General features: G+C 47.1%; 1 protein-coding gene across 4 annotated transcripts in view; it reads right to left on the bottom strand.

The window, feature by feature from the left end:
- MYO5B (myosin VB) overlaps positions 1-16,340 on the bottom strand; it is a 298,226-nt gene that overhangs the window by 198,907 nt on the left and 82,979 nt on the right. For all 4 annotated transcript variants that reach the window (XM_081212616.1, XM_081212615.1, XM_081212617.1 and 1 more), the window contains exons 3-4: positions 6,058-6,229; positions 3,797-3,941 (exon numbers count right to left, since the gene is read on the bottom strand). In XM_081212616.1, coding sequence (XP_081068742.1) covers positions 3,797-3,941; positions 6,058-6,229 — 317 coding nt within the window. The remainder of the gene's footprint in view (positions 1-3,796; positions 3,942-6,057; positions 6,230-16,340) is intronic.

Here is a 16,340-nt window from a genome sequence, read left to right as displayed (position 1 = left end):
TCTGGCTGGGTTTCCCCAGCCACTCTGGGCGGCTTCCAAAAGAATATTAAAATACTATGATACATCAAACATTAAAAGCTTCCCTAAACAGGGCTGCCTTCAGATGTCTTCTAAAAGTCTGGTAGTTGTTGTTCTCTTTGACATCTGGTGGGAGGGCGTTCCACAGGGAGGGCGCCACTACCGAGAAGGCCCTCTGCCTGGTTCCCTGTAACTTGGCTTCTCGCAGTGAGGGAACCGCCAGAAGGCCCTCGGTGCTGGACCTCAGTGTCCGGGTAGAACGATGGAGGTGGAGACGCTCCTTCAGGTATACAGGGAACCAGTCAGAGGGCCTTCTCAGTAGTGGCACCCACCCTGTGGAACACCTTCCCACTAGATGTCAAAGAGAAAAACAACTACCAGTCTTTTAGAAGACATCTGAAGGCAGCTCTATTTAGGGAAGCTTTTAATGTTTAATAGACTATTGTATTTTAATATTGTGTTGGAAGCCGCCCAAAGTGGCTGGGGAAACCCAGCCAGATGGGTGGGGTAATTTATTATTATTATTATTATTATTATTATTATTATTATTATTAGTCCAAGGAGGAAGACAGAGCAACCACTTCAGGATACATAAGTGGGGAAACACAGTGTTGGCTCCTCTTACAGAAGGCTCTGGCACAGCAACATCTCCTGAGGTGTATTCTGGAGATGATTCCCACACTCAAGACTTCTTCCTTCCAAGGTGCCTTCAGACTATTCTCCTGAACTCAGACAGTCTGGTATGAGGGCCGTGTTGATACTGAGGGGTACTTCTGTGTGTGTCCGTTTTGGAATGAAGAAATTGCAAGCCACAAATTGTTGTAATACACAGTTATTGGCTCACACTTGCATGCATGAAAGGGTTAACCTGAGCCTTGATCTCAAATGACCATGGATGGGACTCAGCAAGCCTTTGCTTCCCCTTCACTCCCTCCCTCCCTCCCTCTCTGCCCTGCTTCCCAGAAGAAGCTGGGCTGCAACACAGCTCAAAGCTCAAGAGGAAAAACCTACATGTGAGTGAATCTCTCTAAAAAGATATTTTTAACTGCCTGCATCTTTGCTAACACAAAGACTCATGATTCTTTTTAAGGAAACCAAGGTTGTTTTTTACCGCCAATGGATGGATACTTGTTTGCTGTAACTTCTGAAAATCTGAGAGTAAAATCTTCGCTTTTGCAAAGATGAGTATCTGTGATTTGTTCTAGCCTAAGTATTTTTGTGAGGAACGTTCGTTTAAAGGTGGATGAGGCCCGAGTTTTAAAGTGCTTGGAGCAATTGCCATTGTGCTAACTCCACTATCAGAGTAAGAATCTCTCTTCCAAACCTCTCTCCCCAACATGAAGGGCCAAGCACCTCACTGTTCCTCTGCTTCAAATTCCACCCTCCCAATGCTACTTTCCTTTTTAAAAATAATACAGTTATGACAGAGATTTCCTGTGCGCATTTGCACATAATGTGTTTGAGCAACACTCCTCTCAGGCTGAACACAGACAAACATTTCAGCATTGAAACTCGAGAGAGGAACTACGTCCAACACTATAAACAGAAACCTTCCTTTCACCCCTCTGCCACCTTGGGTCAAACAGGACCTGCAGGTTTTTGAACAATCCACAGATCTACAACTCTTACATAGCAGGGGGAAAACTAGGATGAGGACACATGTCTCAAATGGCAGTCAAACTTGCAAACAGCCTTAAAAAAATATTATATAGCACAACAGACGGAAAAGCAGTTCAGCACTTTGCTGAAGGCAGCCCGGCACTTTTGCACCCTTCTCATTTTTGCGCATCGAGGTCAAACATAAAAGATACCATGCTTATTTTGCATTAACAGCCCCGCCAGGGAGCTCAAAGGAGTATAACTGCTCAGTCTTGCTCTTAAAACTTGCTTGAAAGACAAAACTGCTATGGAGACTCTCATCTCGGGGGTCTCTGCCAACGCCAACTCGTCAGCAACTTCCGACTGCAGCCCGGGCCAATTTCAGTGCAGGAGTGGGTGGATTAAACCCCAATTAAGCCCAGAGAGCTTCCCTTGCTCACAGCAGTCTCAAACTTGGCTGAAACGCCGTTGTCAGGATGATTAAGTTGCACTGCAAGCTAACAGCGGTAAAAAGCAATAAGATCAATAAGGGAGGCACAGTAAATGAAACTTTTGCTTCCAGAAAGAGAAATAAAAGCACCTTTTTAAGGGCTCCGGTGAAAGTTTTGGGAATTTGCTGATGCACCATCATCTGTCGCTAAACCAAGGATGCTGAAAAGGTGAGGGGAGCTTCTCTGAAGACTGAAGGTAAGCAAAAGTTCAGATGCAGCCACAGGCTCTGGAATTCTGCACTAAAAGGTCCTACATCTCAAAGCCACAAATCTTAGGACAAACAAGCCTGAATTCTACAACTGGAACTGAGACACAGAAACCTCAAACTTGGGGGAAATCTGCTCATGGTTTTGAAGAGGATGTTGTTGTTGTTGTTTTTTGAAGGGCAACAAGAATATTGTATGCAGGGTGGTTGGAAGGATATGGCCAGAAACCAACCCAAATCTAGACCTGGAGAGCATGGAGATGTTAGAAGAAGAGGGAACGAACAGACAAGGAACAAACTGGAAGTATTTATAAAAAACCCAGACAGGTAGGCAAATGTCAGTTCCCCTTGGACAAATGCTTGCATGCAGCTTCCACGGTCTCCTTCTTCCCCAAGGCTCCCAGAGGGCTTATCTTGCGACAGGAGAGAGGCGGCTTTGTGCACTCCCAGTTGTTCCCAGTAAGCATTCACACACACACACACACTGCAGACTGAACAGGGACTAAACATCCAAGCCACCTCAGTGGGAAAATGGTGCTCTGCATGCAATTCTCAATGTGGACAAAAGCCTTCAAAGGAGACTTCTCCATAGTATGAATCACACACTGTCAGGAACAAGGAGAACCCAAAAGTTTCTGCTGCTGCTGCTTTCCTTCTGACCCAGAAGGGGAAGAGGAAGAGGAAGGCGGTGTCAGCACCAGAATCCCATTTACAAGCATGTAACCAGAGGCTTCACCTTGCCTGACCATCAAAGGAGCCCGTGTTTATCTGTCTACTTATATTAATTTATACTCTGCTTTTCTACATGAACTCAAAGCAACTGTGCAATGTCACACATTTCCATTTCCTTTAGCACTTGGCAGGCTTCTTTTTCAGTGCCAGATAAGTCAACAAAGCTAGTTTCCAGTCCAGGAGGTTCCAAAGATAAGTCCTAACTGCGACTGTGTGAATGTATCTGTAAGTGAGATGGAGGGGCTTGGCAGGGCCAGTGCTACTACCATCGTTGGCCTGGCCCTGGGGTTTGGTTTGAAGCACCAGCATTCATCCAAAGGGAAGGGGAGAAGGATAAAAGAGAGAACTAGAAGCCACGAAGCATGAACAGGCAATGAGAAGCAAACCCTCCTCAAACACTAACTTCTCTAACTTCATTACTAGTCTTCATGAATAAGCAGAACTGATAGCAGGAATTAGTGCACCGTGGCAAATGCACGCTCAATTCCCCCCTGCAATGAAACCACGTGGACTAGGAAACTGCTCAAAAAGAAAGGAAGAAATTAAGTCGAAAACCTTGGTATTCGGCAGAAGCTGCTGGGTTCAGCATTCAGTAGCAAACATTTTACTCCGTGACAGCACGCCAATCGTGAGGATTTTCAGAGCCTGTCCGCCAAACGAATTTGGGTGCTTTCTTACATGAAAATGGGATAGCTTTGGTTTTAGTGCACAAGTCTGTCTGCAGCTGGGATGGGCAATTATTCCACTCACCTGGCCATCTGTTTATATGCTTCTTCTGCAACTGCAAATATGTGAGGATCCATGTCCCCCATGTTTTGGCCGCTGTATGCATAGATGACATCTTGTCCATAGATTGGCAACTGTTCGTAGGGATTGATGGCAACAAGCACAATACCTTGAAAACAGGCAAGCATGCAAACAGTTAGAAGCCACGCCGAAGAAGCAAAAATTTAAATACATTCTAAAATAAGAACTACCAATCAACTTTGAATCACTTTTCTGCTACATATATGATGATGATGATGATGATGTTTCAGTCTAGCTGTGTTTTGTGGACCGTGGTTTCTGTGACGTGAACATATGAGAGTGCTGGAGGTGAAATAGTTAAACAGGTTATCCAATCAGAACCCAGGGGGTGGAGTCAGAGGGACTATAAAACCAGCTCTGGGAGGGGCGAAGGGAGAGTTCGTTGGGAGTTGGGTGGGTGGTTGGAGTGGGAGTGAATTGGGATAGAGTCTGTGGGTAGGTTGAGTTAGTGTAGCGAAATAGGCTGAGTCAGGAACCGTTAGGGGCTAGGAAGACAAGTAAATATATGAGAGGTGGTTTAGTGAGTGAGAGCAGGGAGCGGAAGTTATAGGTCTGGATAGGCACCCCAGGATTGTAATGGACCGATGCCGTTTATGAAACCACACGCTTGTTAAACTTCAATAAATAAACAGAAGTTTATGCTCCAATTTAACCCTGACTGGACTCAGTAGGTCCTGGGTGGTGGCAGTGAGAAATAAGGTGGTGGGACAGGGATCAATAGACGGTGAAACGTCCGGGCACCATATAGGAATATATTTGAAAGGCTTCCACATTTCAAGTCACCTGCTACCACTTTGCCCTCTGCAACCATAATGCAGCAAAGCTACAACTGCACATGAGAGAGAAAGGTGCACTAAGCTCTTTAGCTAAGTTCTTTAGCACAGCCATTTGCACTGCTGAAGAGGCAAGCAGATTTTCAGTAAAGTACAAATGCAAGTGGGTTGCCTCTTCAGCATGTAGAGGACTTATTTTTTTAAAGGCAGCACTCTTCTTCTTTAGCATTTTCCTCTATTATTTTCAGGATGGTTTCAGGAGCACAGCTGTCCCATACCATTATTTAATAAACACAATCAATCAATCAATGCTGAAATCTAAAGGTATCAGCGTTTTTCTCAGGGCAGGACAAGACAAGGAATGGCTTTTTTCTAGAACAAACAGTTCTCTGTGCTGCAGGATTTAAAAAGAAACTGGAGCACTTATTATACCACAGCTTTTGACTTTAGAAAAAGCCCTCAAGGTGACTTACAAAAGAAAATCCTGTAAAGAACATAAAAAAAGTACAGGGCAGGATTCGGAGATACTTCTTTGATGTGCGGAGAGAGCTTATATCCTGCCAAGAGAGATGTACATTTCCTGCTCATCTGTCTGCCTCATCATGTGTGCGAGTTTTCGTTTCTATAGTTCTATTATGAGAGATGCTTTCAGCCCTTTAACGCTGTATTGTCTGTCTCTAAAAAAAAAAGGTCATGTTTGAAGTAGTTTTTGCTGATTCATGAATGGACAGACATGTCTATCCTTTTGAAAACAAACAGAAAATCTCTTGTGCAGCAATAAACTAAGCTATCTGCTTTGAAACCTAGTACAGACTTACTGTATTTTTCACTTCATAAGACGCACCTGACCATAAGACTCCCCTAGTTTTTAGAGGGTGAATGCAAGGAAAAAAATATTCTTTAAAGGGAGCGCTGAGCAGAGCCTGTATGCATCCCAGCGCTCCCTTTCACGAGCTGCGTGGAGTGTGTGTGTGGCTCTGGGGGGCTTTTCCCTGAGGAGAAGAAGCCCCCAAGAGCCACACACATGCTCTGCACGCTCTTTAAAGGGAGCGCTGAGCAGAGCCTCCCACCTGCATTCGCTCCATAAGACGCACCCACATTTCCCCTTACTTTTTAGGAGGGGAAAAGTGCGTCTTATGGAGCGAAAAATACGGTAGTTATCTGGAAGCCTCCAGATGTTTTGGATGACAATTTCTCACAGTTCCAGCCAGCAAGGGCAATGGCCAGGGAAGACAGAGGTGGTCTCAAGGAGCAAGACATCTTGATCTGGAATTAATAATTGCTGTGTTACTCTGAGCTACTTGTCTCTTTATTTTTTTAAAAAATAGGGTGGTGACAGTCACAATGATCTCTTCTGATATCTCACACCCCTGCCACCTTCTTCCACCCCCCAAAAAAATATTGAAAGAAATGGCACATTGCAACACTCACCACAGTAGGTGTAGATGTGGTTTGATTCCAAGAATCGGACTTTTAAGTTGTGCAAGACTGCAGGTTCGTGGAGGTAACTTAAAGCTGTCAGGTCGTTTTCTCCAACCAAAATATCTGGATTTCGCAAGAAAGGAAACTTGTTGGCTTTAGCATCAATAGGATATTCCAGAAGCTGAAATAGTAAAGAAAGAAAAATGTCGTTGTCCCTTTCATTTCTATACCACATTATATTTAAAAGAAAAAAATCTCAAAGCAGTTTACAACACGTTAAAACATCAAACAAAACAACCCTGGATAAAATAAATTCAAGGTTCAAGGAAAATAATTTCAAATCCTTCTCTATGTGGGATTCTGCTCTCCCCATATTTATTTACCTACTTAATTTATATAGCTGCACCATAGCAGAAGTACTCTAGGAAGCCAGTGTGGTGCAGTGCTTAGAGTGTCAGACTAGTACCGGGGAGATCATGGTTCAAATCCCCCCTCAGCCATGAAGCTTACTGTGTGGCCTTGGTTCTCAAACGCTTTAGTTCTTGAACGCTTTGGTTCTCAAACTCCGAAGACCCAGAAGTATGTGTTCCAGTTTTCAAATGATTTTTGGAAGCCAACCGTCCGATGCAGTTGTTGGCTATTATTTCCGGGGCACCTGCACCAATCAGAAGCTGCACCTTGGTTTTCAAACATTTCAGAAGTCAAAAGGACTTCCGGAACGGATTAAGTTTGGTGCTTTTGTTTTTGCTATTTATTTTGCGGAGGTTTTTTTGGTTAATTTGTTTCGGTTTCTGTGTGGAACCCAGTTCAGCTACTGATTGATTGTGTGACTGCGGAAATGGATAAAAGCCGCCCATCCAAACAATGACTATCATCAGTGCAGGGAAGAAAAATAAAATTTTAATTTTTATCATCTACAATACTGTCTTATTTATTTTATAGTACAGTACATTGATTATTGCTTTCATTTTATGGATCCATAGTCTCGTTGGATAGTAAAATTCATGTTAAATTGCTGTTTTAGGGGTTGGTTGTAAAAGTCTGGAACGGTTTGATTCATTTTGCATTACTTTCTATGGGAAAGTGTGCCTTGGCTTTGGAACGCTTTGGTTTTGGAACGGACTTCCGGAACAGATTAAGTTTGAGAACAAGGTACCACTATAATTGAAGCTTTAGAAAGGTAGAGTGGCCAGTCACCACCCTGGCATGCAGAGATCTCCACATGATCGCAAATGGACCTGTGTGAGTCACAAAATGCGCCTGTATTCTAGGGAAAAAACAACACCTAAGTAGATCCTGTACATTGAATGTAAGCCTTCCCCTGTTACAGGTATATTTCCTCTGGATCTGGAGGCTTCATCAACTGGTGTCAGGAAACTCGTCAGCGACATGGGAAGGGAAGGGAAACAAGCTTTAGCGATGTCCTTGTCTGCCCTCTGCTATGTGTGGCTAAGCCCTCTGTGCCTGAACCAGAACAGCTTGCTGGATGAAGTGAGCATCCTGGGAGTTCCCTTCCCACTCTCTTGATTTGACAAGAGGCCTCCATTTTTCCTTTTTGCCGGAGGAACTTAACCGTCAAAGCTTTCAGGGGACTCGTGCAAAATTAATCCAGAGCATAAAGCAGATACTGAATGTGATATGACACGCCCCGGTTTAAATAAAGATGCCGCCTCATTTCTCTTGCCGCTGCCCCCCCAAAAAAAGTAAAAAGGAAATAGCACCCAGGGGGAGGTGACAAAGGTGTTTACAGATAAAAGGAGGAAATATCATGCTGCTTTAGTCTAATTTGGAGGCTCGGCTGTTCGGCTGAGACAGAGCCAAAAACTCTTTACCATATGGCCACCCATATGTTGGAAATGACACAACGGCATGACTCATAAAATCTCTTCTGAGAGTTTGCTTTACATATTTTTTTAAAAAGGCTTCCTCTATTCCTTAGCTTAGGGGAAGGAGGGAGGAGAGAGGGTTAGGTAAGGCAGATGAGATGTGAAGTTTGACCAAGAGATAAACCCAAGAACAGTTCTTTGCGTATTCTTTTGGAATCGTATGTAAACATGCAAATAAAAGTTATTAACCATAACAGCGGCAAAATAATAGTTTCAACGAGGAAAAGTCTCAGCCACCCATCTGCAAAATATCTAAATCTTTCTTGTGAAGGGTGAGGACTGATTTTTCTCCCTTTTTTTTACCCAGCATTACTAATAAAAGGGGTTGGCAAGAACATCAGCACAGTAAATGCAACGTATATGAATCCCAACATAATTAGGAGGCTCACCTCCCCCTCCATTTTCATGCTCATATAATTAATTAATTAATTAATTAATTAATTAATTTTGGATGCTGCCCTATACCTGCAGAGTTCACAACGCAAAATTACCTCCCCACTTCCATTTTTACAGTAATCCATAGTTCGGCATTACATTTGCCACCATCAACTGCTGCTGCCTAGCTGTAAAGCAACACTCTGCAAACCCATGACAAATGGCAGAACGCAGAGTTTGGTGTTATCTGTGCCTCGCATTAACACTGGAAGATACGTGGCAGGCAGGTCCCGGCTTGCGAATCAGCATCTTGTTAACAGAACGTGAGCACCCTACGCCTTCATGTAGCAAGACGGCAAGCCACCAAGACAGATGACAATTCCAGAAGAGGAGTTAAATTGCAAAGCCCCATCACGGGAGAAAGACGCATCAGTTCTGACAGCACGAATCAGAAGATGAATGCAAGTATTCAAAACTTCTTCTTTTTTTTAAAGCAATGATTTTATATAACACAGAGAGGCAATGTTCAGATACGCTTGCAAGCAGTGGAGGGGCAGAAGAAACTTATTGCAACGTTCTACCTTGCCCGATAAACCATTGTCTAATACAGGGGTGGGATAGCTCAGTCGGTAGAGCATGAGACTCTTAATTCTAGGTTCATTGCAGGGGGTTGGACTAGATGACCCTCGTGTGCAGAAATGGGCTCCCTGTCCCTACCCATAATATTTAAATGGGTCTCTTGGCTTTTCAAAATAATAATTTTGATCCTCAAAATCTTAATGACCTGGCAGCGTACAGTCTCAAAAGGACAGATCCCAATTTCACTTGCTGCAAGCATGGGCTTACTCCATAAGTGATTTGGCAACAGCTATTCACCACAATTCATTAGGTCTACTTGGAACATAAATAATACCGTATTTTTCGCCCCATAAGACGCACTTTTCCCCCTCCAAAAATGAAGGGGAAATCGGGGTGCGTCTTATGGGGCGAATGCCTGCAAGCCTCGCGCGCCCGGCAGGAGGTCCCACCGGGTGCGCGAGGCTTGGGGCAGCAGCCTGTCACCCGAAGCACGGGGAGCCCTCCAGAGGGCTTCCCCTGCTTCGGGCGAGTGTCAGCAAGCCTCGCGCTCCCGGCAGGAAGTCCCACCGGGTGCGCGAGGCTTGGGGCGGCAGCCTGTCACCCGAAGCACGGGGAGCCCTCCGGAGGGCTCCCCCTGCTTCGGGTGAGTGTCTGCAAGCCTCGCGCACCCGGCAGGAGGTCCCACCGGGTGCACGAGGCTTGGGGCGGCAGCCTGTCGCCCGAAGCACGGGGAGCCCTCCAGAGGGCTCCCCCTGCTTCGGGCGAGTGTCTGCAAGCCTCACGCACCCGGCAGGAGGTCCCACCGGGTGCGTGAGGCTTGGGGCGGCAGCCTGTCGCCCGAAGCACGGGGAGCCCTCCGGAGTGCTTCCCCTGCTTCGGGCGAGTGTCAGCAAGCCTCGCGCTCCCGGCAGGAGGTCCCACCGGGTGCGCGAGGCTTGGGGCGGCAGCCTGTCGCCCGAAGCACGGAGAGCCCTCCGGAGGGCTCCCCCTGCTTCGGGCGAGTGTCTGCAAGCCTCGCGCACCCGGCAGGAGGTCCCACCGGGTGCGCGAGGCTTGGGGCGGCAGCCTGTGCTTCGGGCTCCCCGTGCTTCGGACTGCTTGCGCGCACGCAGAAGCTTGGGGCACGCTGAGCTCGGCACGCCCCAAGCTTCTGGTGTAGCGCAGGGGTCCGCTAGCCCTGGGAGAGCCCCGCGGCTCTCCCAAGGCTAGCGAACTGCTTGCGCGCACCTAGAAGCTTGGGGCGCGCTGAGCTCAGCACGCCCCAAGCTCCTGGTGTAGCGCAGCGATCCGCTAGCCCTGGGAGAGCCCCGCAGCTCTCCCAAGGCTAGCGGACTGCTTGCGCGCACGCAGAAGCTTGGGGCGCGCTGAGCTCAGCACGCCCCAAGCTCCTGCTGTAGCGCAGCGATCCGCTAGCCCTGGGAGAGCCCCGCGGCTCTCCCAAGGCTAGCGGACTGCTTGCGCGCACGCAGAAGCTTGGGGCGCGCTGAGCTCAGCACGCCCCAATCTCCTGGTGTAGCGCAGCGATCCGCTAGCCCTGGGAGAGCCCCGCGGCTCTCCCAAGGCTAGCGGACTGCTTGCGCGCACGCAGAAGCTTGGGGCGCGCTGAGCTCAGCATGCCCCAAGCTCCTGGTGTAGCGCAGCGATCCGCTAGCCCTGGGAGAGCCCCGCGGCTCTCCCAGGGCTAGCGGATTGCTTGCCGGCATGCAGAAGCTTGGGGCGCGCTGAGCTCAGCTCGCCCCAAGCTTCTGGATTAGCGCAGGGGTCCGCTAGCCCTGGGAGAGGCGCCTGGCTCTCCCACGCTAGCGGAGACCTTGCCGGCACGCAGGAGCTTGGGGCGCGCTGAGCTCCGCACGCCCCAAGCTCCTGGTGTAGCGCAGCGCACCTGGGGGGGAAATAAAATTTTTTTCCTTTATTTCCCCCCCAAAAAACTAGGTGCGTCTTATGGGCCAGTGCGTCTTATGGGGCGAAAAAATACGGTAATTTGACAGCATTGTCACATCACTCGTTTACCCTTAATCTCACATTTCCTGTTATGAATTTTGCCTCTAGTATCTCTGCATAGTGCCTCTGTTCTGTTGCCCAAGCCCCAAAAGTCCAGGGACACCTGTGGGGTGGGGTTCCTCTGGTCCCTTTCCTAATTTCTTTGGCTTCCGTTTAAAAGAAAAAGAAGCTCTCCAGCCCTTTACTCATGGATATAAAAGCATGTAGGCAACATTCCACACAACTGCCCATTAAGGGAACTAAACCTGGTAGCTGCCTTTCAATATCTTGCCCCATCAGTGCAAAGGCACTGGGTTAAAAGACAAGAAGCAAGTTCTCGTTTTTGTTTTTAAGAAAGCTAACTGTCTTTGAATGTATATCTTACAATCATTAATCTCATTTGCAGAGTTTGCATGCACAGTAAGCTATAGTTAATGTGTTACCATGAACTTGTCAGTCTTCCCCACTTTGCTCCTCTCTGCTTGAGCTGGACAAAAACAAATCATGCTCCCTTGTCTTACTCTTACATCCAAACCCGGAGTTGCGGTTTGTTTCTCTCCCCAAAAGCTATGATCTATTGCAAAGGTTTGCTCTTGGCTCACCGGCCATAGTTTCTTTGAGCAAATCAACCCACAATCCCTGGGGTTCAGATGCAAACTAAGCCAGGGATTGTGATCTGCAACCAAACAGCCAAGAATTAGGAGCGCTCACAGTAAACCATTAAATATGGTTTACTGTGATGTCTAAAACTGGACGGTGGTGATTTTTTCCCAGTTTCCATCATCAAAGAAGGCACAACAACATTTGAAGTCCTTGTGGCTAAAGTGAAAAGGACTTCTGCTGCTGAAATTCAGCTAATTCAACAGTTTCAAATAAAACCGTTTCAGATTACAAACTCTGCAACCGCGAAGAAATAATGAATACAGGCAAAAGCTTAACAAGGCCAGTTTGCAATCAGAATCTTTGAAGGCCAACAGAAATAAAAAGGATGCTAAACACAAGCAGATACATCAACTTCCCCTCTTTTATTTAATTTTTTGTATTATAATTTTTTAAAAAATATATTGACAAATCCAGAAATTAATGGTGCGAGCATCCTTATTAGCTCTGCTTTGTCTGCATTCAGAACAGCAGTGGCCGTGCCGTCTTCTCCCACTCAGCCAAATCCATATTTGAAAGGAAGAGCCTTTGGGAATTGCAGTAGTCGCAAACCCAGCGTCACTCCCTTGCCATGGATGCGCGCGGCTGAAGCAAGCCAGCCACAAGGGACGCAATTAGCACCACCTGAGGTTTACCCAGCAGGTCCTGAGCAGAAGCATCTACCCAGCTTGTTTTAGCAAAGATCACAAGTTTATTTGCCAGAGCCCGCACCAAAGTCTCTTTGATCGTCTGGGACTGTTGGGTGCGATTCTTCGAAAAGCAACACAGTACCCGAAGTCATTACTCGCAGAGAGCTCTTTCCTGCTCTGCCTGGTGCCGGTGAACAGCAAAATGGCAGACAGCTTGGGCGACAAGGTTGCAAGAAGCGCTTGTGTGATCAGATAACGCAGCCCAACATCCTCTCTCCAACAACTGATAGCAAGGGCATGATGGATGGCCAGCCGCCTCCTGCAACTGTATTCAGGATCTGAGAAGCCTCAGCAAGCCCATCCTGCCCCTTTCAAGCCCTGAAAAGCAGATCCCAAAAAGCATGGGGTGGGAAATTTAATTTTTTTGTGGTGGAGCCACAAGTGAGCAGGGTCAGAACCGAAAGCAGTTTACCTACCTTAAGCTTCCCAGCTCAGGCAGGGCTGAAAACTAGCTTTGTACAGGCTTTCCGCAGCTAGAATTTAAGCTCCTAAGCCAGGCATAGGCAAACTCAGCCCTCCAGATGTTCTGGGACTACAACTCCCATCATCCCTAGCTAACAGGACAGGGATGATGGGAATTGTAGTCCCAAAACATCTGGAGGGCCGGGTTTGCCTATGCCTGTCCTAAGCTATTAGTTATTGCAGGTTTTTGGCTCCTATCTAACAGTGCCCTTACTGTGTCGGTATCAGTCTGAGCTGTTTCTTTAATTGCATAAGAGCGTTAGTTATTATTGAGGGTGTATGGGGTCTTAGGGGAAAGGTATCTCAGATAAGGGGCATGTTGTTCTCCTTCTGGGGTAGTTTGTCCACCTCAGGTCCCCACTCAGCTCTCACCGGTGGCTCCATGTCAGAATGTGACAGTGGCCAAACCATGGGAAACTGCTTCAGTTGGCCAGTTAAACCAGGTGAGGGTAGCCGATGGATCTCAAACCCTCAGTGAGTTAGGGACTTCCCCTGCATGTGAAGACAGGCTCTGGTGCATTGAGCGGATGAGATCAATAGTGGGTCCAGTGGTCAAGAAGGAAGTTTCTGCGTGTGCTGTAGAGGGAAGTGATGGGGTTCATCAACTTGGGAAGGTAGCCCATGTAGGAGAAGGAAAACTCTGATCCTAAACCTTCACTGCTTTTTTTTTTTTGGGGGGGGGGGAGAAAGGACTAAGGAGTAAACCCTACACAAATCTAGAATGGAGTATGCACCACAACCTATTTGACTAGTGACAATAAAATGCTTCTTCCAATCCTGATTTCAGAGGGTGGAGGGAACCCTGTGGTTGCCATGGAAGGCCTCTGCGAGAACATGTGTGCGCCCCTGGGCACCATGTTGGTAACCCGAGTTCTGACGGGCTTTGTGCAAACAGCTGTGCCACTTCATTTCCTGCCATGGAGAACCTGAGGAGGTGGCTAAAATCTTGGAAACCTACTGTTAGTTTCTGTTTGCCACTGTGCAGTGCTTTGGAGTCACAAGACTCTGTTTACATTCCAGAAACATTCCAGGCTGTTGGAAGTCTCACGGGAGACGGATGTGACGTACTGGTTTCCTGTTCCTTTGTTGTTCAGTTGCTCTCTGCTCTCACAGAGAGAGGGTGATTTCTTTTCTGTCTGCGTAGCTTAGAAAATAAAGCATAGTGATGTAGCCATAAATCTCATCACTTCCGTGTGCTGCTTTGATTCTCTGCTGAATGGGAATGTGCCTGAGCCTCATCAAAGGCTCAGGTCATTAATCATGTTGGAGGGCGATTCCGGAAGATGAGATTTATCAGCTCGGTCGAACGCAGATTCCGACACTTACTACCTTAATATGAGATTCTGGGGCCCACCTCTTGAACCATGAGATGCAACAAAGCATCTCAAGTTGACCCTTTTCAGAATCCATGCTAGGTTCTGGGTCCTGATGAACCTAGGCCTCCAAGATAGGTGAATGCGCCACTCACTGGGTTCTATTCTCATTCCCGGGTTCTACCCTCCCTTTTAATAACTGGAAGCAATAGTAATGCTTATTTTTTCCTAGCAGGCCTTTTGAATTATTCACAATGTCCTTGGAGCATGTTCAGTTTGTAAAAGCTGCATCTGCTAACTGGTTTAGCAAGTAACAGAGCACACTTGCAGCTAAACAATTTAAGAAGCCATTTGTGAAGAAATTTCAATAAACTCCTATTGCCATTATGCCAGCCAAGTGGGTTAAACGCAATTGTAACATTACCAGCCGCTGGTGCTTCAAGACAAAACTGCACCCATCATCATAATAAATTCTAGGCTTGTCACTGCAAAGTTCTTAGTTAACAAAAGCAATTGCACCAAGTCCTTTCCAACTGCTATGTTAGCAAATGGGTTTGGGGGGTGTATGTGTGTGTTTGGAGGGGGCAGGGGTTAAGAGCTTCCGAAGTCTTCCTACTAGTAGGATGTCAGCTTTTCCATATTTCAGCTTCGGAAATCTAAGCAGTGTGTTTGGCGTGTTATGCAAATAGTTGATGGATATGCAAACTGAAGTGTGCTGAATTAGCAGACTCCATTGGTGTGGGTTTCCATCAAGCACTTGCTCTCTGTACCTATAGAAAAGGTGTGTGGGGGGTAACAGTTCCACTTGACCACCACCACCACTCCTCCCCTCCTTGCCACACACAGCAGGAAAGACAGAGGTTCTTCCCAAGCTCCTAGGATTGTGTGCCAGTAACAAAGTCAACTCTTATGCCCCACTGCCACAATTGCTCCATTTGATGAATGGTGTTAGACACAACCCCCTGTTGAGGTGAGAAGTATCTGTTGCACTATACCAGGCATAGGCAAACCCAGCCCTCCAGATGTTTTGGGACTACAACTCCCATCATCCCTAGCTAACAGGACCAGTGGTCAGGCATGATGGGAACTGTAGTCCCAAAATATCTGGCGGGCCAAGTTTGCCTATGCCTGCACTATACTATCAGGGAAATGCTGTTGATGATCTACTGATAACTCTCTCCTAGCAGATGCCATCAGAGATGGGAGGCAATGGGTCATAGAATCATAAAGTTGGAAGGGATCCCGAGGATCATTTAGTCCAACCCCCTGCAATGCAGGAATATGCAGCTGTCCCTTAAGGGGTTCAAACCTGCAATCCTGGCACTATCAGCACCACACTCTAACCAACTGAGCTACAGCCTGCTCATCTTCTGAGACACCATTTCCATCAGGCTCCTCCCTCCCTCGCCTCAACTGCCTCCTGGCAACCCATCAGGTTGCAGCATGTAGAGAAATATGGGAAGCAGGACCACTCCTTTTCATTTGCCGCAAGATCAACTACACTTAGGGGTGCAGGTGGCGCTGTGGGTTAAACCACAGAGCCTAGGACTTGCTGATCAGAAGGTCGGTGGTTTGAATCCCCATGACGGGGTGAGCTCCTGTTGCTCGGTCCCTGCTCCTGCCAACCTTGCAGTTCGAAAGCACGTCAAAGTGCAAGTAGATAAATAGGTACCACTCCGGCGGGAAGGTAAATGGCGTTTCTGTGCAATGCTCTGGTTCGCCAGAAGCGGCTTAGTCATGCTGGCCACATGACCCAGAAGCTGTACGCCGGCTCCCTCGGCCAATAAAGCGAGATGAGAGCCGCAACCCCAGAGTTGCAGTCTGCAACTGGACCTAATGGTCCAGGGGTCCCTTTACTATACAACTACACTTGGCTCCTTGCCCCTCTGACCTCTTTCCATCTCAGCTGGTCACTGTAACAGCTGCAAAACTAGCTTTAAAAACCAGCGTCTGAGATTGCTTTCTTTCTTCTTCCTTCCTCATCGCTTCTTCCTTTTTTGTACCACGTCTTTTAAATGGTAAGCCTGCAGGCAAGACCGTAAGCCAGTCTGAGAGCCCTTTTGGCCGAAGTGAAAGGCTTGAAACCACAATGTTCGGAAATGCTTTGATACCCGAGAACTAAAAAGGAGCAGCACATATCTGGTTCCAACTAAGAAATCAAACAGAACCCAAGCAAGCAAAGATTGAGAGAGCAATCTTCCTTTGCTCTCTGCATGGGAGTGTGGAAAAATTAACTTCTTCGATGTACACAACTCAAGACAATGGCATTCCCAAAGCTAAAGAAACCATTCGATCGCCACTGCAGATATCAATTCCTGCTCCAAATGCCGCTGTTTGAAATCCAACTG

This window comes from Podarcis bocagei, assembly GCF_964188305.1.
Source record: "Podarcis bocagei genome assembly, chromosome: 11".
Classification (NCBI taxonomy): Eukaryota; Metazoa; Chordata; class Lepidosauria; order Squamata; family Lacertidae; genus Podarcis; species Podarcis bocagei.
The sequence above is the reverse complement of the archived record's forward strand: the minus strand, read 5'-3'. Positions and strand labels throughout refer to the sequence as shown.